We start from the raw sequence: 24,404 nt of genomic DNA on the forward strand, positions 1-24,404 counted from the left end.
CATAACCCAGAAAGTGCCTGCTGGCCAACAAGGGAAACAAACAACTTTTCATGAGGCCAATGAAGTACCCAAGGGAATAATGACATAACATGCAATGAATGGCTGCCATTTGAGCCATTGAGAAACCATACTCGCCATTGGCTTGTGAATGTTAACCCACCGTAAGGTTGCCAGCCACAAACAGGGAGGCGAAAACCCTGCCATCAGCAACCATCTCTTAAAATGGATCTGAGTTTTCCTACTAAGTTGTCCACTGTTCCAGCAGCTAACCTAGGTGGACGTGAACAAGAGATGCGCTGGCTTTGGCCCAGGCCTGGACAGGTCAAAAGGTGAACAACAGCCTTCGCTTAGTTATCCTTCCATACCAAGAACTTCTTAATATCGGATGGAGAGGTGGAATAGAGCGCCTTCGGAACTGAGAGAGAAGAAAGGAGATTAACTAGTTCCTTGTGCAGAGAAGACTTTTGACATTCATGACTCATTGGGCTTTGCTTCAGCCAAATGTTCTAAACAATTGTTGATTGCTTGAACGTCAATCTTTTTAAAACCGCTTTGAAGGATGTTGGTAAACTGGACAAAGCTGTCCGAAACCGCATTTCCGGCAAAAGATGAAATTGGCACAGAGCTGCTGGTATCCAGATTCTGGGTCGTTGTATCTACATATAGGGCAGAAGGAAGCGAATTGGTAATTCTGAAAGCATACAAATCCCAAGGTAGAGGACATGTGAAAAAAACGTGGTGTAGAGATGGAAATAATATAATATCTCGATCAGTTTTATGGCAAAGCATGACAAAATGATATGCTCTAGCTTGAATCACATGCCTAAAATGTCCTCTGTGACCAAACAAACTGGGATAGTTGCCTGGACGCGCGACGCTGAAATTATTTCCCCAGAAATCATAGGCCTGTCTGGGTCCTGAACTTCTAGGAGATGAGTCACCTTTGGAGTTTGCTGGGTGGCGACGTTGTTTAAAAATGGCCTCAAACTTCTTGTGTTGAGGGTGGTTTGCCTCGCCAGTGTGGTCTGTCAGTTGTTCCAAGCTCGCCAGAAGGGCAAAAGGATCGAGGAGCATGGCAGGACGACAGGCGAGAATTCTAACTGATTCCAAGGACCGATTAACTTTGGAAACATTAAGGGCAGATTGCAATGGCTCTACTTTCTGACGAATTGTCTTAAAATCCTACGACAGGACAAAGAGAATGCGAAAATAGTGAAAACTCCACACACAACTGAAAGGAGAAAATAAGTCTCATAGCATTAAAAACATTCATGACTCAGAAACCAAGAAAAACACCGAATTTGAAATACAAACGCGATCAGTAGAATCACACACAAATGTTAAAACAACATAAAAACATATGCGAAAACTTAAGTCATAACATTTGAAATGAGCTTAAAGACACGCAAACGCAGAAAGTAAATTGGACAAGCAGATGAAGAAAAACTGGGTTCGTAAAACAGACATACAAAACTAAACTTTTCTGCAAATGGAAAAACTGAGTAGTACAGTGACCCCTTTTCATAACCAAAACAGTCAACTAAGTCAATTACCAAGTCAGACTTGGTTGACAAGACCATGGTGTTAGTCTCTATACTAACATTCTGTAAAACGACCAAAGTCACTGGCTATTTGAAAGCTTCTACCTATTTCTAAAGTACATAAAAAACATATGATAAAGATCCAGTAATAAAAACCTTAGTTTAAAAATGTAGACATCAGTAGAGACTGGGCCACACCGTTTGCCATAGTTTACCATTCTCACTCATTAATTATGCCGCTCATTGTCCGGCGTGGATAAGATATGGGAAAAGATTGTGGCCGAGGCAATGAGCGACTAGGTGAGAAAGCACTATAGCTGTGTATTACGTCGCCGAAGGGGAGGTGGGAGGGTCGAAAATTTGTTCGGACTTCCCGGCTTGTGTATCTCTTTCGAAATGTCCCGAAACTAAGCAAAGAGATCTTTAAATACCGCGATTGTGCACATGCTGATTAGGCATTACATAATACAACTATCTATAAACAAACAGGGTTATGTAATCCACGCACTTGTGAATTCCGCGTCATAATTATGAATGAGAATAGTTTACCATTCTCACTCATTAATTATGCCGCTCATTGTCCGGCGTGGATAAGATATGGGAAAAGATTGTGGCCTACGGCTGTTCACGCACCTTGCTGCTTCAGTATAAACACCAAAAGATCTCCGCATTTACAGGAAATAATCCACAAAATACACCTTCTCCCCAAAACTCAGAAAACCCCTCAAACCCCAACCGGTATATACAACCACGAGAGAGGCCCAACCCAGCTAGTGGGGTTACTTCCCTATACCATATCATAGCATGTATTTAGATCGTGGCTTATAATGAGAGTGAAGTTAAGAGTAAAGAAAACGCCAAGACCTAAGGCGGACAGAATAACACCAGTGAAGTCTGCCGAGAAAGGAAAACGTAAGACAAAAACGAAAAAAGAACAAAAGGGAAAAACCCCACTAGCCAAGCCGGACCAGGAATCCGTCGTAAACGGATTATAGGGTGTAAATTAGAATACCCTTCTGATCGCGACAAGGCCAGTGGAGGGGGTGGACTGACTATTTTTTTATTATTTTAAAATGACATAATATTTTGAATTGTTAAAATTCTAGCTAGGGGAGAAGTAAAGGATAAACATAACTCCCGTATAACCCAGGTTGTAGCGTCTAAACGTGGATAAAATGCTTAACTCCGTGGATAAAAACGGCCGACCGGCGATCTTTTAATAATTACAAACTAAACCTACAGAAATATACAATTGTCTATTTAAAGTTCCGCACTGGGATGTGTTAGGTAACAAACCTTACGTTAGCCCAACGTGTTAACACTTTAACCTAAGCTCATTAACACTCAAACAGCAGTAAGCTCTGAAACAAAAGTCCACACAACTAATGTATTTTTCTTGACATGAAAGCTTATCAATTCCAGACCGATAAACCATAACAAAGCACCTAACACACCAACACTTAAAAGGACTGACACATGACTGTTGCCAAATACCCTAGATACCCAATTCAAACTTTAAACAAAGACGACGCATGGCTCTTGCCAACTTAGCTCGACACACGAGCACACTTGAGACCAAAACCGTAACACGTCGTGAAACAAATTGTGCTCAACAAAGGAGCGAACATAGCTATAGCCGACACACGGCATGTTCCAATTTCTACTCCACACACGAGCGAACGTTTTAGCTACAACCAACAGACAGCATCTGCCAATTTCTGCTCGACATACGAGCGAACGTTTTAGCTACAACAGCCGACACACGGCGTCTGCCAATCTCTGCTCGACACACGAGCGACGGAACGTTTTAGCTGTTACAGCCGACACACGGCGTCTGCCAATCTCTGCTCGACACACGAGCGACGGAACGTTTTAGCTATTACAGCCGACAAACGGCATCTGCCAATTTCTGCTCGACACACGAGCGAACGTAAGCTACTACAGCCAACACACGGCGTCTGCCAATCTCTGCTCGACACACGAGCGAACGTAAGCTACTAAAGCCGTAATAAACGGAGTCCGCTAATAAATTGCCATAAACAGAACTAGATATAAAGCACACTACGCGATAAACAAACGAGATAGCAAGCGAAAAAGAAAGCATATAAATGTTTTAAAATACCGAGTAATTGTTGTATTCGTTGTCCCGCTTCTCCGGAATGCTGTGGAACTGGAAAAGCGGCAGAGACTGGATATAAGCTGAAATACAGTGTAAGTCCTGTAGTTTTTATAGCAGCAGCAGGGTAGGTACAGCCATTTACTTGCTTGGGCTTCGGCGACGTACGGCGAGAGTATAAGAAAATTCATCCGGACTTCCCGGCTTGTGTATCTCTTTCGAAATGTCCCGAAACTAAGCAAAGAGATCTTTAAATACCGCGATTGTGCACATGCTGATTAGGCATTACATAATACAACTATCTATAAACAAACAGGGTTATGTAATCCACGCACTTGTGAATTCCGCGTCATAATTATGAATGAGAATAGTTGCAAAAGTGTCAAAGATAAAGGAGTGGGCGAGACATATATCTTATTAACCACGCGCAAGGGCTGTACTGGGCGAATATTGGCCTGAGTCTTGATAGTAAGGATCGAGCACAGCGAGGTCCGTACAAAAAAGACCGAGGGTCAATATTCGCCCAGTACGGTCCCGAGCAAGCTTGGTTAATAAGAGATTTATTACCCGACTGAAAACTTTGGGTAGTAATGTAAAAACTTTATTTAAACACGGGAAACCATCACCTACAATAAGCTCAAGTATTAAAGAAACTAAAACTAAAACTGCTTTACATGATTGCCGTGTGGGAATCCGATACGTCAGCTACCTTCTTGATAATTTTCTTAAAATTATTAACTGATGCGGCATTTATAAGACATTTGGGCATGTTATTCCAGAGCATAGCGCCGCTTTAAGAAAAGCTTCGTTTTAAATAGTTGGTATTTGGTTTGGGTAGCATCAGCTTTCCCTCAGAGTCTCTCAAGTTATAAACAGAGTGACGCTGTGAGAAAAGGTTTTGTAGGTAATCTGGAGTAAGTCCATTCATGGTTTTATACATTATTAAGGCTTTCTGTTTCTTTCTTCGAGAAAATAGCCTCTCCCAGTCGAGTGTGGATAGGGGGTAGTTTGAACTCGTATCAAAAGGTGATTTTGTTGTAACTGGCTGCACGGTTATGTAATTTTTGGAGCTTGTCACTCAAGTAACCACTCATACAGTCCCAAACAGGGCTGCAATAATCGAAATGTGGCATAATTAAGGCGTTATAAATTTGAATTGCAGTTCCTTTCGATATGAAGAGGCACACTTGTGTAAGGGCGCCTATAGCCGAGGAAATATTTTCAAATCTCTTCAGCGTGTTTACACCAAGAGAGATGAGCATCAGTGGTAAGACCCAAGGATTTGGTATGATCAACTCTCTCGATAGTTTGGTCATCAATTCTGATTTCTACGTCGTCACATTGAACAGATAGTCTTTGCCTTGATCCAATTATCATTAACTCTGAGAATTGCTAGCCGGAAGATGTTGTGGAAAACAATGTGCAGCAAAACGTTTACGCGCATTAAAAGAGTTATAATTATTTCTGTGTTTAAGGTCATTTCATTTTCAAAGCAATAAAAACTTCGAAAACTCTTCCAAACGTTTTGCGCTAAATCGTGTGGGAATTAGCGCAGGATCATCCGTAAAATATCGTATGTAAAATATCGGCCCTCTCGGGACCGGAAATTAAGTAATCTGATTGGCTGATTTAGTTATTGGCCCTCGAATCGCCTTAGTCGTGTAATAAGACAATTTACGAACATATCTGAGAACCACGTCAACTGATTTGTTTATAGAATCCTTGAGAACTTGGATCCCTCTTTTTAAAGCCTTTAGCTGGGAAAAGAAACAAATAAAACAACTCATTCTCGTTTCCCTGAACACATAAAACTAACAAGAACCACAACCAAACATTACACAGAATAAGGTAAGAATAGCACAAGTAAACTGTAACGAATCTTTGTCGTAAAACAAAAAAAACACAAACGTTTGGGTACGCCATCAGGCAAGGTCTTAAAAATCTTGCCGTCCATGGACCATACAATGATCAAAGGTCCATCTTTTCTCATTTGGTTGGCTTCTTTGGTTAAATCTCTTCAGGAAGACGTTAGGTTTTCGTTGATGTATAGACGTTTCGAGGCAAAAGCCACAGCTGTTGTGGAATGTGGAAAAAACTGTGTAATCTTCACATTTCTAAGTTCAGTTTGCATCTCGGCCTTTCTTTCCAAGGAATAAAGCTATGAAAAACCAAGGCGTCTGCTGCACTTTGTGTGGTTGAAGTGACTTGAACTCTTGCACTCGCTCACAAAACCTGGGATGGCCAGTCAAGCCAAGTAAGCTGCAGTGTCATTTAATAACCTGGTTTGAGCCATGTTGTTCTAAACTTGATGTCATAAACAGCTGCATGCATAAGTCTTCTTTGATTGACAACTGGATGGAAAAATTTGGTAAGTGCCGGGAGAAATCTCGCCTACAGGTTTAAATCCAACTCCATAATCAATTAAAACCCTGATAGCATTTGTGTTACACATATTGTCTGGTTCTGGTTCAATCTTTGCACATACAACAATGTTCCCATCTTCCCTCTTAATAAAAGCTGCCTTCAGATGATTTTGTCTTTCAACTTTGTGGCCAATCCCCATAACCTTAAATGGGAGAATCTTCCTCTCCTCTGAGTCTTCCTCTTCATCGTTAGCATCTCCTGAAACTTGATCAGTTAAGCTGACATCCTTAGAAGGACGAAAGGTCCACAGATGTTTCTGGATGCACAAGTTCAGTGTTAACATAGTCTGATCTTGCAGGGTCCCACTCCCAATTCACAGTGCATTTTTTTTCTTAATTTCAAGGGAGCATGATGAGGAAAATTTTACACAAGCTGGTGTTTGTAGAAGTCATTGATCTGATGCCCTAAATAGAGCCTTATGTACCGCTCCATTTCAACTGGTTTGACTTTCTCCACTCGACCCTCAATACTGGCAGATATGGAAAAGTCCATAATATATAGATTTAAGCAAGCCTAAAAGCGGAGCTCCCCTTTAATTCATTTAATTTTTACTCGAGTTACAATGTTTCCATATTGATAAATATGCGGTCAAAGCTTTAATGTATACACTGGCCCATAGGTGCAAGACAAATTAAATCCATCATGGTTAAAATAAATGTCCGGTACATCAAAAATAATAATCTTGAGGCAGAACAACTCATGGCCTAAAAATTAATTGAGTTTATTCTCTGCTTTCTAAGAATAGAAAATAGTTTTACGATCCTCTTATTGTTTTGGTTACAAAAGAGACGTCAATATGTTTTGTGGGCAAATATTCCTGTCTTGCAGTGATCTTGGTTATGATATCAGCAAGGTTCTAGGAATAATGCATCTAAGATGCTTAAATTTGCCCTTAAGATATGCAACAACACTGAAAAAGAACTAACCAAAAAATGGTTTACCATCTCGCTTAAGATTAAGCTCGAGGGTTTCGTGCTCTGGCTGATGAAGTCTTGCTTCCCTCGCTGCCCAAGCCACTGCAGCAGAAAGGTTCACCTGAAATCCCTTTGGTGCTCCATCTGGCAAGGGGCTAATGCCCATTGCCTTCTTTACAACAATAAAAATCATCTTTCTCACAGCCTTTATGTAGTTCTTGTTTAAAAGGAGTGGTATGTCAGATTTCGTCTAGGAAAAAAAAATTACATAACGGTTACCGTACAATGTCTACATGACTCATTAATTTATGTGTGAAAAAATAAAATGATTGAGTCTCAGCGTCCATCAAATATATTGATAGCCGAACACAAATACATCGATGGTAAAACATGGCAAAAATTAACATTACTTAACAATTATTGGATGAGGTTGAGCATGATAGCGATAATTATCAAGGCCAAAGTTTCTGTTATCTGCCGAAGCCGAAGGCTGAGGCGGATAACAGAAACTGAGACCTGGATAATTATCGCTATCATGCGAAAACCGAATCCAATAATTGTTTTATTATGCACATTCCTGAGCTGCACTTGTAAAGACAAGAGCGCGCACAAAAAAAAATGATGAATGCATAAAACTTCTGAATGCATAAAACTATTGTCTGTAGGTATGACGTCACTTCTACATATGTAAAATCTAATGTCTGTAGGTATGACGTAAGAGAAACAGCAAGCAAGAATTAGCTGCGTGCTTATAGCCAATCAAAATCAAGCTGGTGACACCAATGTATAATAATAAAGGTTAACTTGCATTAGATAAGTACTTTCACTGGAAAATGAACAGTTTAAATGAATTACTGTAAATGTTTGATTAAGGCCTGCTACAGTAAGCCCTGCTCTCGAATAAGCGCCACATCTGTATCAAAAATAATTTTATATGTCATTCTAAATAACTTTTTATTAAATTTTGCATACCTGATATGCACCTCACTTATTTTTCTCATCAGTGTTTTACCAGTAGTTAAAATACACTGCAGTGGGGCTTAGCTTGATCATTAACGGTATGTTGCACACATCACTGATGTGCAACATGCATGCACAGGGTTCATACCCTTTTCCACAAACAACTTTCCAGTACTTTTCACATCTTTTCAAGGACTTAGATTGATTTTTAGGAGGACTCCAAAATTCACATTAACCCATTCACTTCCAAGATCTCAGTATTATTTCTCCAGTTATTGTCTGTACATTTTTAAATTATAATGGAAATTTTGAGAATTTAGTTGTTATTTGTGTTAAACAGGTTTCCAGAACTTTCCAGGACAATCTTTTTCAAGGACTTCCCGCAGTCCTGGTAATAAAGAGCCACAATAAAATTCCAAAACTTTCCACCACCCGTACAAACCCTGCATTTTTAAAACAAAGCTGAGAGAACTTTTCTAAAAACTGCATGCCATGGAAAAATTAATCATTATTCTTTGCATTTCTCTTAGAAAATTGTGTTACACGTACAAATATGTTTTTCATACCTTTTGACGTCCAAAAGAAACGGATAAGAGATTAAAAACTAACAATAAGGAAATAAGCTTACAGTTAGAATGGTGAAATTCCCCACTCCCTAATTTCATGACATACCCTAACTAGCAGTACAAAAAGATAAAAATAACAAATTGACTCACCTTGGTCTGCCCCAATTTTGTAAAGTTTAGCAAGGTTTGCCAGCCTTGATCTGGAATGCGGGATTGAAGCTCGAAATAGAGCAATGTCCAGTCGAGCACCAGCAGTGATTGTAAAAATTTCTGGGCGTTATCCCCTATAACTGCTTGAAGTGCTTCCTTTGGTTCCTTTTTCTTTATCACCTGATCAGCGATGTTGCTCATCAGTGTTGCTCCGTCCACGCTGTGGCCTGATCGGTGATTACAGGGGCAAGAGGCACCTGGTACTTGTCGCAGACATCGCCGATCAAGGTCCACACATCTCCTGCGTCCTTCTGGTTGTCTTCTTGCTCTGACTGGCCGCCATTTTGTTCCTTTACTTCCTCTTGAAGCGCCTTTAACTGCAAGAGTGCAGCTTCCAGGTCAGTTTGAAGCTTGGTATTCTCGGCTTCTATCTTTGAGATGTTCTTCTGTATACCAGCCGACATTGAATCAAATGATTCTGCTGGTTGCAAGGGGGGCTGGTTGTTCGTGAGGGAGGTCTTGGACTTGGTCGATCTTTAGGGTATTAATAAAATCCACCAGCCAACCGTACCTTCTGTCTGCGCCGACTTTAAATTTCTGCCTAAGAATGGCAGAAACAATGCCGAAAAAGGAGGCCATAAATACCTCATCTTTGTAAATTTGCCGCTGATCTAAAAGCCCACCATCATTTAAATTGGATGCTTCAACGGCAGTAAATTGTTCCAGGAATGTTGTTACCAACGGGCTACTTGACATGAATTTTCTCACAGGAATCCTTGAATTTAGGAGATACCAGTCTCGACAGTCTTCTGAATTGCTTACCTGCAGCATTTCTGCTCTTCGAATATCGAAGAGCTTTATGCTGCACAGCACCCAATCGAAATGACGCAAATTTCCAGCTCTTCTGAGCAATGTCTGAAATTCAACCTCAAGAAATGTCAAAAGAAAAATCCAGCCCCTCAAAATAACCAGGATCAACTCCATTGGATATTGTACACAATGGTGTTAAATTAATCGCCAAACTCTCCACTGGTGAAACTGCAAATCAAAGGCGATGATAGCTACTGAGCAAGATTATGACGTCACATAATAGCAACCAGCCAGAACGAATTTTTGAACATCCGGTTAGCTGTGGCTCGTTATGGTTCAGATCATTTAGAGTAAAAACAAAATTGAGCACCAAGGTAGCTTTAACTTAGAAAAGACATTATTTTATCTATAAATTTTGTAATTATGCTTGAACTCTAGCTTAGTGTTATATTTTTGCTTATTTTAAAATTAATTGATGTTTCTTACTATTGGTGTTGATGGAGCATTAAACAGGGAAAAGGCTCATATGTCAAAAAGAACGAAATCTAAGGATATAATGAAGTAATCGAATGTCAGTTGTAACTTCTTTTTGGCGGCCACTTTTCCTCATCTTCTGTTTGTGTTCCCTACACTTTGAGGAGTTGTTTAGCTTTCTCGTAGCATGGCAGGTTACAAATTGCCGCTGATCTAAAAAGGTTACAAATTGCAAAATATCGTTGTAAGGCAAAAAAAGCTGTCCAAACAAAAACAAAGTTGACATTAAGTTTTCACAACTCAAAAATGATTTTGTACATGTGTGGATGAAAAATATATACTTACATTTCTGAATTTGCTACCATTCTTTGTAGCACTAACTTTTATATAAAGAAACAAGTTTTCAAACGAGTTATCATACCACTTTAAACCCAGCAAAAATAAAAGTAAAATTAGCTGTCCAAAGCATGGCTGTCTGTTGACAGTTTAAGTCCCCGCAAAGTCTTTAAAACACAAAAATTGTACACCCCCATCGCCTGTTCTTTATTCTATTTTACAATCTACTCCACACAATACAAATACATCATGTATAATTAAGATAACTAAAAACAAACAAACAAAAAGCCGTGGAGAAGGAGACAACCGAAAACGCAATGGCACGATACTAGGGATGTCCCCACTTATTAAAATTTAAGATAAATATCTGTTCGATTTTCCAAGAACCTGGCGCCCAAGGTCCAAAACAGCCCGGGGCTAGTAAAATTCCCCAGGCCTCCCCCCAGGCTAGGAGGTTGTCACCCCAGGAGCCCAGCTGGCAGCTGCAACACCGGCCGGGTGCCTTCTACACAGGGAAGCCTGCACCGGTGTCATTCAAAATATTCACAGACTACACAGGTGCATTCCAAGTTCACACAAAATTTCTCAAAGGGGCATGAAGCAAGCTAGGCCCAGCGGTCAAAAGTGACACCCTCCCCTCCCCCCAGCTTTTGACGGCTACCCCCCAGCTGGACACCAGCAGAAAGCCCAAGGCCTGGGCAAGGTCCCCATACCACGGTTGACGTCAAGCCCCCTCAAGTTAAGGTTGCTGGCTAGGCTTGAACTCGGGCTGCGCCCGAGTTCAAGCGAAAACCTGGCAGCCAGGTTTCTGCGAATTCTCTGAGATATCAGGCCCAGAAACGCTCGGGGAAGCCAAATCCACTAGCCGGGGGCCCAGACATGCAGCCAAAGTGCAACCCGGGAGTTGGGGGCACCAGTCGGTAGCTTCTGGGCCCCCAATAATTATCAGGCCCAGAAACGCTCCGGGAAGCCAAATCCACTAGCCGGGGGCCCAGACATGCAGCCAAAGTGCAACCCGGGAGTTGGGGGCACCAGTCGGTAGCTTCTGGGCCCCCGATATCTGTTCGATTTTCCAAGAACCTGGCGCCCAAGGTCCAAAACAGCCCGGGGCTAGTAAAATTCCCCAGGCCTCCCCCCAGGCTAGGAGGTTGTCACCCCAGGAGCCCAGCTGGCAGCTGCAACACCGGCCGGGTGCCTTCTACACAGGGAAGCCTGCACCGGTGTCATTCAAAATATTCACAGACTACACAGGTGCATTCCAAGTTCACACAAAATTTCTCAAAGGGGCATGAAGCAAGCTAGGCCCAGCGGTCAAAAGTGACACCCTCCCCTCCCCCCAGCTTTTGACGGCTACCCCCCAGCTGGACACCAGCAGAAAGCCCAAGGCCTGGGCAAGGTCCCCATACCACGGTTGACGTCAAGCCCCCTCAAGTTAAGGTTGCTGGCTAGGCTTGAACTCGGGCTGCGCCCGAGTTCAAGCGAAAACTAGGCAGCCAGGTTTCTGCGAATTCTCTGAGATATCAGGCCCAGAAACGCTCCGGGAAGCCAAATCCACTAGCCGGGGGCCCAGACATGCAGCCAAAGTGCAACCCGGGAGTTGGGGGCACCAGTCGGTAGCTTCTGGGACCCCAATATCTGTTCGATTTTCCAAGAACCTGGCGCCCAAGGTCCAAAACAGCCCGGGGCTAGTAAAATTCCCCAGGCCTCCCCCCAGGCTAGGAGGTTGTCACCCCAGGAGCCCAGCTGGCAGCTGCAACACCGGCCGGGTGCCTTCTACACAGGGAAGCCTGCACCGGTGTCATTCAAAATATTCACAGACTACACAGGTGCATTCCAAGTTCACACAAAATTTCTCAAAGGGGCATGAAGCAAGCTAGGCCCAGAAATGCTCCGGGAAGCCAAATCCACTAGCCGGGGGCCCAGACATGCAGCCAAAGTGCAACCCGGGAGTTGGGGGCACCAGTCGGTAGCTTTTGGGCCCCCAATAATATACGAATATAATAAACATATAATTTCAAACCATATAATTTATGAACTCTTTTAGTAACAGAACCTGTACAATTTTTGTGCATAAAATTTAAAACAGGTTCTACTTTACTTCATAAATTCATTTAAAATTTGTGGCGTTTATTTTAATAATTGGAACTCAAATTAAACATGTAGGTCTAGTTTAGTGGTCAAAGAAAGAAAATCAACACAGTACGTACCTTAATTGCAATGTCATTCCTATCCATTTCGGTATTTTTTAGCGACTATGACTGCACATGTACAATCAGCAATTGTTTCAATGAGTTCAGTCTGTTAATGAACTTGAGTTCCACCCATTTAGCTATATTGGATAGAGATAAAAAAAAATAACTATTAAGCTTATTATTATTTATTTCTGTGATAAAAATAGCACATTACAAGTACAAGTCCCTTGCCCTTCCCCCCAGGCTAGAAGGTTGTCACCTCACAGGCCCAGCTGACAGTTGACAGGCTGGCAGCTTACCTTCTATACAGGGAACCCTGGACCGATGTCATTCAAAGTATTCACAGACTAACAGGGCATTGAAAGTTCACTCAAACTTGCACAAAGGTGTACATGTATTTCGATTTTGACTGTTTTAAATTAAACACCTTTGCTGACGAGTTTCCTCTGTTTCAATGCTGAATGAGCCAAAGTTTATCAATATTCAGTAAAAACATGTTCAGATCTAATTTTCAGCAATCTTTAGCAATCTTCAGAATTTTCCAAATGTTTTTAAGAGGAAATCCGCCAGGACTTCGAGTAGTTATACCAAAACTATTTACACCTTATTGCAAGCTTTTGTGTTACTGCTTCAAATATCTTATCGAAAGAAATCTTTTCTAACAACACCAAACATCGAAAACAAATTTCGAAGTTCCACTGAATTCCACTGAATCGCTTAAAGACGAATTTACAAAATGGCTTTAACACGTGATATTTTTCCAGCTATAGCTTGTGAACTTTCTCAGACTCTGATAAGAAATTGTTGTTGGTGTTATCACGGATAATTACTTACATCTTTACCTTTTATTAAGGGTAGGAAATAACGCAATAGGATTTAAATTATTTTGGTACTTGATTTTTGTCCAACTTTAATAAATATTACTCGAACCGTTCGCAATTTTTGAGCTAATGGACGACATTTTGAAATTCTTCAGAAATCTTCAGAAAATGGTCAGAACTTTTCGGAAAATATATACGCTTGGTGCAGATTATGTCAAATAGGAATGAGTTTATTTCTTTGGGCAGAGCGCAGGAAAAAAAAACTGAGAGAAAGAGCAAATGTCGTGTCCATTTTCTGAGAGGTTTGTTTTCGCTTAATTAAATTTGCACTGCCCGCGATCGAAGCGGGCGTAGAAAAATAAACAAAACAGACACCAGATTCGTTTAGGATTTTAAGAGTCAAAGAGTTTCGTTCCATGCTTAGTTTTTAATATTTTTCTGGGCCGAATTCAATCGTGGACATTGTAAAAGGAGGGATATAGAATGGTTGATGCGAGAATATGCAAGAAACTGCAAGACGGTACGCCTATAGCTAGCTTCTTAAAATAAGATCAGAGACCGAGCGAGAATTCCGTGAATTGTGTCAAACAATCAGAGTCGGAGAATCACAAGACTTCTTAATCTTACACGACCCTTCATTTCGAAGACTGACGAATACATCGAAAGATTAAAAATACGAGAAACTCGTCATTGTTCATTATTTACCGAACATGATCAAGCCGTTTTTAACTTCTCCTAGCTTTAAGTCTTATATGAATACCGATATATGAAATACCAGATTTTAAGATGTTGTTTTTAAAGCCGGGAGCTTTCAAGAATAGGCCAAAAATTGCCGAGACTGAAGGTAATTCAGGTGACCATCTTAATACCCCGCTAGAAGGATCGTGCCGAAAGCAGAAAAGGTTTTCTTTCGACTGACGGTGGTTGAATGAATCATCCGAATTTTTCTTCGAGCGGTTATAGAAATCACAACATGCAGAGCCATTTACAATTTCGTGTGAGGCTAAAATGCGAAAACTTTTGTTTCGTAGCTATTTGTAATTTCAACAGACTGTTATAATTCATGGTTGGCCGTTTCTTCCACGTTAGAGCCGTGAAAAATATGCTTTTTGTACTCCGAGACTAGCGCATTAGTTGTAATAGAAATCACACGAGCAAGATATATTGGCGGCGAAATCGAATTATAAATTTTCTCCTTCGCTCTCCGTCTTGTGATAAGAAACGACTTACCTGGAGCTCGTATCCTTGACTAAAGATTGAAAAAGTTCACTTTCCATAAACCAAAGACATTGATAAACCTCCATCGCTTTCTGAATTAACCTTCAATACCAAATACAGCGTGCGAGCTTCAGTGATTTTCACTAGTTGATTACGTCACGAGCTGACACAATTATGCAGGCTTGTTACGTGTACTGAATTTGGCAGTGCGGCAATGTTATAAACAAAATCTGTAGTTGTCGAAGAAAATACTTTTCAGAATTTTTTCCGAAACTTAAACACCCCGTAGCAATGTCGGGGGCAATTGATTGAATTAAGGTACACCGTTTTTACGGAATAGTCGATAAATACATTCAGACTTTTCTAGACCTAAAAGTGTTTTGGTAATTGATATCATGATATTAGAAAGTGCATTTTAAAAAAAAATCCCGTGTTAGAGACGTTTCCTTGACTGGCTGTTGTCAAGGCAAGAGGTTCGTAAATTAACCTAGTAGGTGTCACAAAAAGTGACAGATGTAGGTCACACAATCCCCATGGCCCTTACTTCAAGTCCTTCAGTTCCCTTCAAAAGAACTATAAAAGTCCAATACTCAAACGCCATCAGTTTGGTAGCATTTTTTATCCTCAAAAGACGCAAACAACGGCTGTGAAGGAGACAACAGACAAACTTCCTCTATAACGGAAACCTTCGGGACCCTTATAGTCCGTAGTATTTAACGTCAAGGTTTATCGACCCAAAATTTCACATGCCCGAGATTTTATTTACAGTCACCTAAGAAGTCCGTACGCTAGAAATTCAGTGTTATAAAGGAAACATTTATTGCAATCTTTTTTAGGATTTCGCAGCTTCGCCACAAAAAAATTGCCTCGCGTGACATCAAGACCGCCAACAAGGCAATGAAGAAATATCTGAACTGCCCCACCCTTCCAGGCTCACCAGAGACAAACAAATCTCGCTGTCATCAATTTCGCAACAGGCCATATGAAGCAAAGAGAGAGGCGTGACTTTTCCAGAAGAAACGACGGTAGCGTGCTGAGTGTGAAATTTTCACGTAAAATGAAGGTTCGAGAATAAACCGGAGTTTTTCTCAATTGTTATATTAGGCCACGCTTTTTAGTTCAGAAAACAGTTTTCAACTAACGAATGACTTAAAACGTAATGGCTTCCACACGACGTTCGATTTCAGGTGATAATTGCGCCTCCGTTCCAAACGCGTCTGGTGCGCTAGACGTAAACAAGTTGATGTATCAATTTGACTTTAACAATCCGTGGGGTTTTAGTGGCAGTGCTCCAACCGCAAGCTCCGTAGAAAGAGGACGTAGGAAAAAAAATCCTAAACTAAAGAAGATTTACGTCAGGAAACAGAAAACAGTAACAGCAAGAGGAAACAGACCTCATAAAGACATTGGAAGGATGTCTCTTGTTTGCTCTTGTGACCAAGGCTGTCTCATAAAACATGAATCTCGAGCACTGCGTTTATTCATACATGAGTTGAGACAAAGTTTCTACCAAAAAAATTACAACGAACAAAACTATATCCTCGCAAGACTAATGGAAGTCAAAGTTTGTCCGAGTGGTTTACGGAGAATTACCTACAAAATACCAACTTTGGGAACGGTCTGCCGAGGCGCGTTTATTAAATGTTATGGTATATCCAAGGCCAAAATAGAAGTTCTTCTCAAGAAAATAGCTGCCGATGGAGTTTCAATTCAGCAAGACATGAGAGGGAAACATGAACATGAAACAACAAAACTTTTACCAGAAGCACGCCAGACTGTGATTGATTTTATATGTTCGTACGAAGCGTCTCCGTCGCATTACAGACGTGCGGTAACAAACAAAAAATACTTTAATTGTAATGTTACTATGAAAGGCATGTGGAGAGAGTTTTGTGCGAGACATCCAAATTTTAAAACAAACCGCTCAAAGAGAAGGAATACCGGCGCCGTCATTAGTTTCTCAGCATTCCGTAGTATATATTGCCAGGACTTGCGAGACATATTAAGCTTTCGAAAAGCTCGGATGGACACTTGTCAGTTCTGTGACCAAACTTAAAACACAATCAAACAGATCAGTTCCGAAGTTAAAAGCGGTAACTCAAGACGAGCGCATGAAATGAGGCAAAAGAAACAAGAATTAGAAGCTCACTTAAAAGAAAGTGAAGTGAGATTCGCATCCCTAAAATACGACATGCTTGTTCTTGCAAAGAAACTGTGATTTAATCAACGTATAATGCCGCGTTATTTCCATTACTAAATTATTACAATAAACTTAGTTGCAATGTAGGAAATGTTTAATTGTTCTATACATATCAAGTCTTGTTAGCTAATGATTGTAAGAAAATGTGTTGTCATTACTGATTTAGTTTGAATAGAAATGTTTCAATCATCTTCGCGAATGATGATTCGCGAAATTGTCCCATTTACGTATTACTGATAATGGTACTGGCGAAAGCAAAATGTTGAAAAGTTCTAGACTTTTAACAAACCCGAGAACTAAAGTAACTATTTTTGCAGTGTTTAGACTGTACGGTCTATACTAAAATAAAATGTGTACGGGACGCCGTCTGCGTGATTATAAGAAGAACATAGATTCACATCAGTGCTCGGTGACGGAAAAACACTATTTAGCATAATATGCGAAAACATTCCTTTAAACTGATAATGATATTTTGGAACTGTGTGTCGCTCGTTCTTTTAATGTGCGCGCGGAAGCAAAACGTTCCGCTTTTAATGCTTAGGTAGCATCGGACTAGAAGCGGGAAGTCTTGCTTCTACGCCCACAATGATTAGTCAGTGGAACTATACGAAACGAAGGAAAACGTTTCGCTACCACGCCCATACTGATATTATAGGTAAAGAAGAACCCCGCTTACTGCAGACAACGGACACTTTTCTGTGGCCCGAGTGAAAACACTAAAGAAATTACAGTCGAATCCCGATAACTCGAACCTTCAAGGGAAATCGAAAAAGGTTCAAGATATCGGGAGTTCGAGTTATCGACGGTAAAATTAGTAAGAAAATGGCCTGAAGGGGAATCGAAAAAGGTTCGAGTTAGCGGAGTTCGAGTTGCTGAGGGTTCGAGTTATCGGGATTCAACTGTAATGTTTAATAAGTGTCTTTATATCTGATAAAGACACGGCTAAACTTTACGTCCAATTTTCTAGGCCAAAATAACCCCAAATCTAAAATTAGTGCAAGAATGAGTTGATCTACATCAGAAGATTTTTAAGCCGTTCAATAAACTCACAGTTCGTGTTTTATCAAGTCTAAAACACTCGGCTGCGCCTCGTGTTTTAAACTTGATAAAACACTGCTGCTCATTTATTTAACACTACCTAAAGTATAAGTGAATGAGTCAGAGTAAAAGTTACAGTAGAAACGAGAAAACTTTTTTTCTGTTTAAAAACCTGCTTTATTCCTTGTGTAAAATAAAGTTGTGTATACAGTCAACTCTCGGTTTCTATCGCCCCTGTTAGCATAACCTGAAAAATGTAAGAAGCTTTCTGCATTTAATTCATTCGATTGGAATCCGGTTTAAAACAATACATCACCTATTTCTACTCCGAGTCAGAGTCACTATCACTAGGGCGCTCACTGCCTTCACCTTTCTTTTCAGTATTAACTGATGGTAATGAGTGATAAAAGGTAACCGCTCTTTCAGATAAGTATTTTTCTGCAAGGTCAACGCAATTTCGTTTAACATTGGAAGGTATTGGGATCCTATTATTGTGTACAACTTCAAGAAATTCGGGTCTTAATTCATGACATTGTCTCATCTTTACAAAGGAAACTTTCATTGGTGTTTGTTTAGCGTCCATCTCTGTTCTTACGAACACACATTCGGGGTGATGAAGCAATTCAAGCTGGCCATCTTCATTGGCAACTTCTCCATATCCGAAATTGAGCCAGGCGATGCGTTGGACTCGAAACTTCTGTTTCTCTAAATCTTCATTTCTTCTAACGTAGTGTAGACGGAGAAATGTCTTATAGTCTTTTATCATTTCTAGCGTGACCCAGTGTGCTGTGACATTCGACAAGTTACCGTTTTCCAAAATTTTCACCCATGTCCTTGGAACGTCAACAATTTCTTGGTTCTTGAACAACTTTTGTATGGTACCAAATCGTCTGTCACAGACGGAGTATGTGTGACCCTCAAGCAAAAATTTTAAATCAGCTCTCACGAATCGGCCTTTCTTTACCAGAAAATCCAAAAAGAAGAACAAGTAGCATTCCTTAAACTGCCCAGGGCAATTGTCACACCATATGATAACGTGATCATGTTTTCCAAGCTTGTTTTCAAGTTGGAGCAGCAAATAATCCAAGAGAGATATTACCTCGTTTGGTCCTATTGTACCAGTTGTCTCGTTGTAAAGAAAACAATGAATAATATCATCGTTTGCGCAGTAGATGCCCATCTGATGAGTTTTGAGTTTGTATTTGTAGTACCAGTCTTGGGAAGTAACCTTCGGAGACCAAAGGGTCTTGTCAAAATCCATCTGTAAAACAATCGTCTTTGGAAGCATATTTGCATGTGCTTCAACCGTTTACTGAATTTAGAAAATACCCTTCCACATTTATAGCGTTTATTGGGTACCCTGATTGGGTCTCGCCAGAAAATTCGAGATGTTTCGACTGCCTCTAGTGACAGAAATGTTTAGAAAGGTATTACGTACTTGAACAGTTAATTGCTTTTTTTATCACGAGAGAAGCTTCTAGGAAATTCCCCGCAGCGCGCGGTTAATTCACACGTACTAACTCATTCGAGAACCGTCTACATTCATTCACGACATATACATTCCTGTATTTGCATAAAAAAATCGTTCTGATGCTTTTAAAAATTGTACATTTAAGTTTTTTTTTTATCAATAAAACCTGAATTTGTGATACAGTATATTCTGGGAGAACGCTTTGCATAAAACAACAAAAGCAAGGATACGTGTCCGCATTTGCCGGGTTCCACTAATAACTATCAAAAGATAAACAAGAGGTGAACAGGCAGAACACGTTAGCGTTAGATCAGTTAGATGCCTCATCGGAGGAAGGATGGTTTTTAATTGTCTGTTTGCGCTTGAAATATGATAACTGATCATACACTGAGTTCTGCAGGAGAAAAATCAAAATCTCCATTCAAATATGTAGTGCGTCTTTAGTATGCAGTTTCCTTAAAACAGAATTAACGAAAAGTGTCGTCGATTTTGTCTTAAACTTTCATATTTACTTAATTTTAAATGGCCTTATCATACATTCTGCTCGGTTAAGAAACGAAAGCCTTTTATCGGGAATATTTTGCATATACATTCAACTCTCGCCTTGCGAACACCCCGCTGATTGTGGACACTAACGGACAGGATCCAGACCCCCGGCGAAAGCTACAGTTTTTTATTGTTTTGACTCTCGCGCATTTGAAAACTAAGTTGAATTTGCGCGGGAAATAAACGTGACTTAAATAACTATGCAGTAAAGTAGTATGATTTAAATAAACAACGTGAATTATGGTGCATTAAAATACACGCGAATTTTTTTTGAAATTCGTGTAGATAGTTTGTGTCGTTAATTATCTATAATTACGGGTAGCCCAAAAGTCAGTTATTTGAAGACAGTTCTTCAGTACAGTAGTAGGCCTCAAGCCAAGTTTTGTTTCAGTTGGAGCACTAAAAACGTAGGCTTCTTGTCTAACGAATCTCAAGTACTTGTCACTCAGCGCATACTTGGAAAAAAAGCAAGTGCATTCAATCTGTAACGTCAACCAAAACATGTACACTCTTTTTTTTTTTATAAGAATCTATAGTTTATAAGAATATCGAGGCTGAAATTGGCGAATTTTTAAGAATATTTTAAGAATAAACCTGAGGCTGAGATTTTGAAAAGAATATAGTTTTGAGTTGAAGATTTGTAAATACAATACAATTAAATATGTTTTTAGTTGAAACAAAATCAGGTATTTTCATTTCCGTCACTTTATCTTTGTGAGGAATGCTTTGTTTAAAGCCAAAACGGCCAGGCTGCAACCAAAAGCAATGTTACATGTGCGCCCCCCCCCCCCCCCCGTTACATGGTACGGAGTGGTCCAAACATTTCATCCTTTTGTGCCAATTTATTTTTTTTTATGTTCGATATTTCCTTTTATAGCCCATCAGAATTCAGGAAAGCCGTTGTATCATTTCGACGGCATTCAACTCAACCGTTCCATAGTGCAACGCTCGTGCAGGTGGCTGGTGTGTATGCCGAGAATAAAATTCTACAAAGCCAACAAAATGCAAGTTCATTCAATATTTTCTCAGAAAATGTCTGTGTTTTATGAGTTTTTTAATCGATAGTTTTAAATTTCTTCTTTGGTTGGATAAATTCGTTTGCTCATATCTAAATTGTCCCACAAAATATAAAACTGCTTTTTAATTTTAGCGATTAAATGCATGTCTATTGTGTACCGTGGGAAAGATTTTCGCCCAGGTCACAAGCGCAAAATTCCCATGCTTTATGTGCACGAGTATATTACCGCGAAAACACTTCAACCAGCAGTCATTCTAAGTTCGCATTGAGTGTGCTGACGTCCAAATTATGTTTGCAAACGTACGACAGGTCATGTTGAAGAAAAGACGGGCAGCAAAATGCCCGTTTCTTAAAAGATTTATTACTCTTTCTCTAAGCAAGGGAGACAGAGAGGACTTCATTGCAACTGAGGACTTTTACAGCTCATATTGTGCGGCCGTCGCCATATGGACAGACGAAGACAGCTTGCAAGGGCAGACGCAGTACCTAATGAAGAAAAGAGCATTTTTTAAGGCAAGTTAAAAACAAATATCTCTATGATAATGTTTTTGACACATCAATCTGGGCAATTTCTCAACTGGCTTTTTGGCGTAACTTTTTCGCTGTGCAGTGTTGTTTTGTAAACTTTACTCGTTCGTATATTATTCGAGCAAATGCACTGCCGATAAATAAATTGTATTCCGCAGCACCCTTTTTATAGTATTCTACCTAGTACATGATGAAGTTATGCAGTAAAGTTATCAGAAATGGTTTTGCATTGGAATTAAAACCCTAACAACAAAAGATACCAAAACTGTATCTGTGTGCCTTAACACACGCACTAGTGGTTCAACTGTTGTCTGGCTGTCTTGGCTTCTAATGAAAATAGTTTTCTGTAAAGAGCTACAAAATTGTAAGTCTGGGCATTTATTGGAATTTTGCTTATCAGTTTAGAATATCTACCTAACATATTTTCTTTTAGTATGGCCTTGTTCTGTTTCCCAACTTATTATTTGACTTTCAGTTTAGAAACGCAGTACGTCTAAACTTATTTTTTTTGTTTTTAATACTTTCCTGAAGTAAAGTGAACGGGAAAAGATCACATTTGCCATGTGGTACAATGTTGAGGGGTGGGCTGATAAATTAAACTGGCCTGGGAGAGGGGTGGGGGAGAAATATTCGCGTTCGTTGCGTCCGACGAGTGGTTAAAGTGCATAACTAGACAGTACAGACGATCCTGCATCTACTCATGGTGCAACTAGATTTTGGCTTGTTCTTCATGACCTCGTAGGACAAAAACCGGATCCGGCTGTGACGTAGCGGATGCCACAGCTAATCAACAACAGCCAATCAATACCAGTAAACTCATTTCACACTTTTCAACTTTTCTCTTTCTACAGCAATTTAAGAAACAAGTTCTGGAGTATGCCAAGCAAAATAATTGGCCCGTTTACTCAACTATTAAAGCGGGCAAAACCCGAGGGTATACTGGCTTAAAGATGCATCGTCCCCGAAGGCAGCCACAGGTTGAATTTGGAGGACGTGTAATGCTTGAGAGAATCAATTATTACATGTCCCTGAATCAGAAGCCACACCCGCCAATTAAGGTAAGTAGTCGTTAAATTTATTCTCAACAGTTGGTATATATTCCACGTGCTTTCTTCAGTTTCGATTTAAAGGGACTATGTCACAGACTTAACCAGAATTGGAACCGCTCAGAACACTAAAAGTTTCAAATCACAAGTCAGTCCGCGCGCAAGATTTCGTTAATATATGTGAAGTTTATTGCCAGTTCATATGCACAGAGATAGAGTTAACGAGTTAGAATTTTACTAAAACAATTAAATTGTTCGCTCACAAGTTATCGCCCCATGAACACTCCGTGCTCATAAATTAATCCTATTAAATAGTCTCCAAATAGACTAACGAGCACTATTTTACGTTTTAAATAGAATCACTCTGTTACACATTTACTCAAAAAGGTTTAAGACGGGTCCATTAGGAAGTCGAGTAATATTTATTAAAGTTGCACGAAATTCGAGTCCTAGTAATAAATCCTTTGACTATACAAGTTATAGTCAAACTGACGTCTTTTAAGCGATTAAGTGGAACTTTAAAATTGCTTTTTGATCTTTGGCGTTGTTAGTAACGATTTTTTGATAAGATGTAAATAATTTTTCTATTACTACTCGAAGTCCTTCGGATTCCATCTTGATGTTATTTATTTTCTTACGTAGATTCAAAATGTAAAAAGTGATCCTCGTGGGGCGGGCAATTGTGCCTTCGCCTCCAGAGATATTCGCAAAGGGGAAGTGATCTGCGAATATGAAGGGGAAGTTATTTCCCTTCAAGAGGCCACACAACGTGAGAAAATCTATGAAAACGAAGGGAAACCATGCACCTTAATGGTGTTAGACGCTGGAGGACGTCAGATTGCGTGAGTAATTAAATCGCAAGTTTTAATAGTTGAGTATTAAATATGAGCAGTTGTATTCCTACATGACATTCCCAGGGGGCGGGGGGAAGGTAATCCCTATAATTGCCTATACGGGGAGGCTCGGTATATAAAAGGGTAGGGATTTCGCAAGCTAAGGTATAAAACGGTATGGATATTTGTCATTAAGGTTTTTCAAAGGCCCTTTATTTAATTAAATATTTTGAACAGATGAAATTTATGGCTGTATTATTTCAATTTTTAAGCAATATATGAAAATGACAAGCAAACGTCGTGTTATAAGTCTATACCATGTTTTTCAGGTATATGAAAGGGGTACCCTTTTTCATTAAAAAGTATACGAAAGAGGTGCAATTTCTGTCAAAATGGTATATCAAAGGGTAAGGGGTAAGAGCTCGGGGCGGAGCCTCCCATTACAAAACTTTTTTGGTTCCCCCTCCCTCCCCCTAGGATGACATTAAAACCCATACCGTACGAAACAAAGTGGCAACTTGCCAAGAATTTAGTAAAATTCCCATTTATACCGTCTTTGAATACATCATCTTTCATGCAAGACCACAACGTATAAAGAAAAAAGACGGCTTTCTAATTAATGGCTAAATCGGTTAATCTATCGTATTTTGTTTGAAATCAATTGCTAAATTTTATTTAAACATGCAAAAATGCTGTACATCTTCCAGGTATCTTGTGGTTTTCAAATTATAGATAAGCTGCTGCTGAACCGCTCAATCCTTCTTGGAACCGGACAAAATTCTGTTACAAGATATAAAAAAAATCAATCTTAATGCAATCTTATCTTTTTGTTATTTAGGATTGATCCTTATAGAGGTAGCTCAGATGGTATTTTGACCTGGGGGGCAACACTGAACCATTCAAGGGATAACTCAAATGTAAAGCCCTTTATGGTAGACACGAGACATTCAAGCAACCCAAGAGTCTTCTTTGTGGCCACCCACGATATAGCTGAAACTACCGAGCTTCTATGGAACTATAATGACGCTGACTGGCAATTTCATGCAAACAGCCAAACCCTTCTTTAGTAAGATCAGCTGCTACGAGAGGGAGACATTGGGGTTTTCGGTATTGGACAATTTTTCATGTGTTATTTCGGTAATAGCGGTATTGGGCATGCGGTATTCTTTTACATGTGGTATACGTTTTCTTATCGTTTTGGT

The 24,404-nt window shown here is 40.0% G+C and overlaps 2 protein-coding genes and 2 pseudogenes across 3 annotated transcripts in view; 2 read left to right on the forward strand and 2 right to left on the reverse strand.

Annotated features, from left to right (window-relative positions):
• The window catches only part of LOC144648402 (uncharacterized), a 210,110-nt pseudogene that overhangs the window by 97,951 nt on the left and 87,755 nt on the right, over positions 1-24,404 (forward strand).
• Positions 1-24,404, forward strand: part of LOC144648406 (uncharacterized) — a 167,449-nt gene that overhangs the window by 15,358 nt on the left and 127,687 nt on the right. The gene's annotated exons all lie outside the window — the stretch shown is intronic.
• LOC144648400 (uncharacterized) lies at positions 7,003-9,655 on the reverse strand (annotated as a pseudogene). The gene is made up of 2 exons (XR_013569689.1): positions 8,672-9,655; positions 7,003-7,245 (listed from the first exon to the last, which is right to left on the reverse strand). The product of XR_013569689.1 is annotated as an uncharacterized LOC144648400 (transcript).
• On the reverse strand, positions 17,914-19,060 carry LOC144652294 (uncharacterized). The gene has a single exon (XM_078512332.1). It carries the CDS (start codon positions 19,046-19,048, stop codon positions 18,083-18,085), a length of 966 nt encoding a protein of 321 aa, XP_078368458.1. The 5' UTR covers positions 19,049-19,060; the 3' UTR covers positions 17,914-18,082.

The sequence above is a fragment of the Oculina patagonica genome, chromosome 4 (genome assembly GCF_052425735.1).
Source record: "Oculina patagonica isolate OP01 chromosome 4, crgOcupat, whole genome shotgun sequence".
NCBI classification, from domain to species: Eukaryota; Metazoa; Cnidaria; class Anthozoa; order Scleractinia; family Oculinidae; genus Oculina; species Oculina patagonica.